This window comes from Psittacula echo (assembly GCF_963264785.1).
Source record: "Psittacula echo genome assembly, chromosome: 2".
Classification (NCBI taxonomy): domain Eukaryota; kingdom Metazoa; phylum Chordata; class Aves; order Psittaciformes; family Psittacidae; genus Psittacula; species Psittacula echo.
Genome location: NC_137737.1, coordinates 124,846,037 through 124,847,269, shown reverse-complemented (window position 1 = coordinate 124,847,269; position 1,233 = coordinate 124,846,037). Strand labels below are relative to the sequence as shown.

Sequence of the window (1,233 nt, the reverse complement as noted above, 5' to 3'; positions counted from 1 at the left end):
TGAAGAGTCGTCGGTTCGGTTCTCCTTGCAGGGGCTCAGCACTGCCTGGTCCGCGGGAGCCCGGAGCTGTTCGGCGGGAAGGGAGGGAAGGGGCGGCCGCATCGACGGCGGGGGCAGAGCACTCCCGGGCTGAGCACTCCCGGGCAGCGGTGTGCTGCGCGCGGAGGGGCGCAGAGGGGCGCGGAGGGATGAGTTTCAGCACCGGGACAGCGGCCGGCCCCGCGCTGCCCTCCCGTCCGCCGGTGCTCGGCTGTGTAACGCCGTCCCCGGTCCCTCGTGTGTCCCGCAGGTTTGGGCCCCGACCATGAAGATCCCGCTGCTGGTGTCCACGGGAATCCTGCTGGTAGCCCTCCTGCCCTGCCAGGAGTGCAGAGCCCTCAGCAAGAACCCGGTAGCCGCCCACGGGGCTCTGCACCAGCCAGATTTCTTCCAGCAGCAGCAGCAACAGCAGCAGCAGCAAACTCTGCCCGTCCTGCTCCGCATGGGAGAAGAGTATTTCCTGCGGCTGGGCAACCTCAACAAGAGACCCGTTGGCTCTTTCTCCGCCTCCTCCAGCAGCGCCAGCCACCTACAGCCAGAAGCCGCCGCCAGCAACTTTTTCCGGGCAGCGGTGCAACAGCTGCAGCAGCTGCCCGAGCGCTCGCTGGGCAGCCCCGAGGAGGGCGAAGTAGAGAGCGAGGCCGTGGAGAGGGAGAAGCGATCCGAGGAGCCCCCTATTTCTCTGGATCTGACTTTCCACCTCCTGCGAGAAGTCTTGGAGATGGCCCGAGCCGAGCAGCTAGCGCAGCAGGCTCACAGCAACAGGAAACTGATGGAGATAATCGGGAAATGAAGCGGCCCCTCCCCGCCTTGCCAAAGAGATTCCGCAGTTAGCACAAGAATAATTACACCGTCCGATGTACCATAGTGCTGCTCTGATGTCATCTCTTTATTTTTATATAGCTTTAAACCTAGAAGGGTGTACTCCGAACAGCCTCTGTCCCTTGACTAGCATGCACAACCGTGTACCAAGTGCAGAAACACGAGTGTCGCTCGTAACCTCCCCTACCTTTATTTATTTCTCCATTTCCCAGTTATTCTAGTGCCATCGCTACGTAGGGATGTGTGAGCATTGGAAGAAATGGTGCCAAGAAGACAGATAACTTTTCTGCTGGGGGCAGGGAGGTGGGAGGGGGAATCTCTGTAAGCTACTTTAAATCCACTTTTTTTTCCTGTAAACATTTTCACAATAAA

At 59.4% G+C, this 1,233-nt stretch overlaps 1 protein-coding gene across 1 annotated transcript; it reads left to right on the top strand.

Moving 5' to 3' along the window:
- Positions 1-304: 304 nt before the first annotated feature.
- CRH (corticotropin releasing hormone) lies at positions 305-832 on the top strand (the record flags this gene model as incomplete). The annotated part of the gene is made up of 1 exon (XM_080611539.1): positions 305-832. The coding sequence occupies one exon, from the start codon at positions 305-307 to the stop codon at positions 830-832; it is 528 nt and encodes a 175-aa protein (XP_080467665.1).
- Positions 833-1,233: the final 401 nt, after the last annotated feature.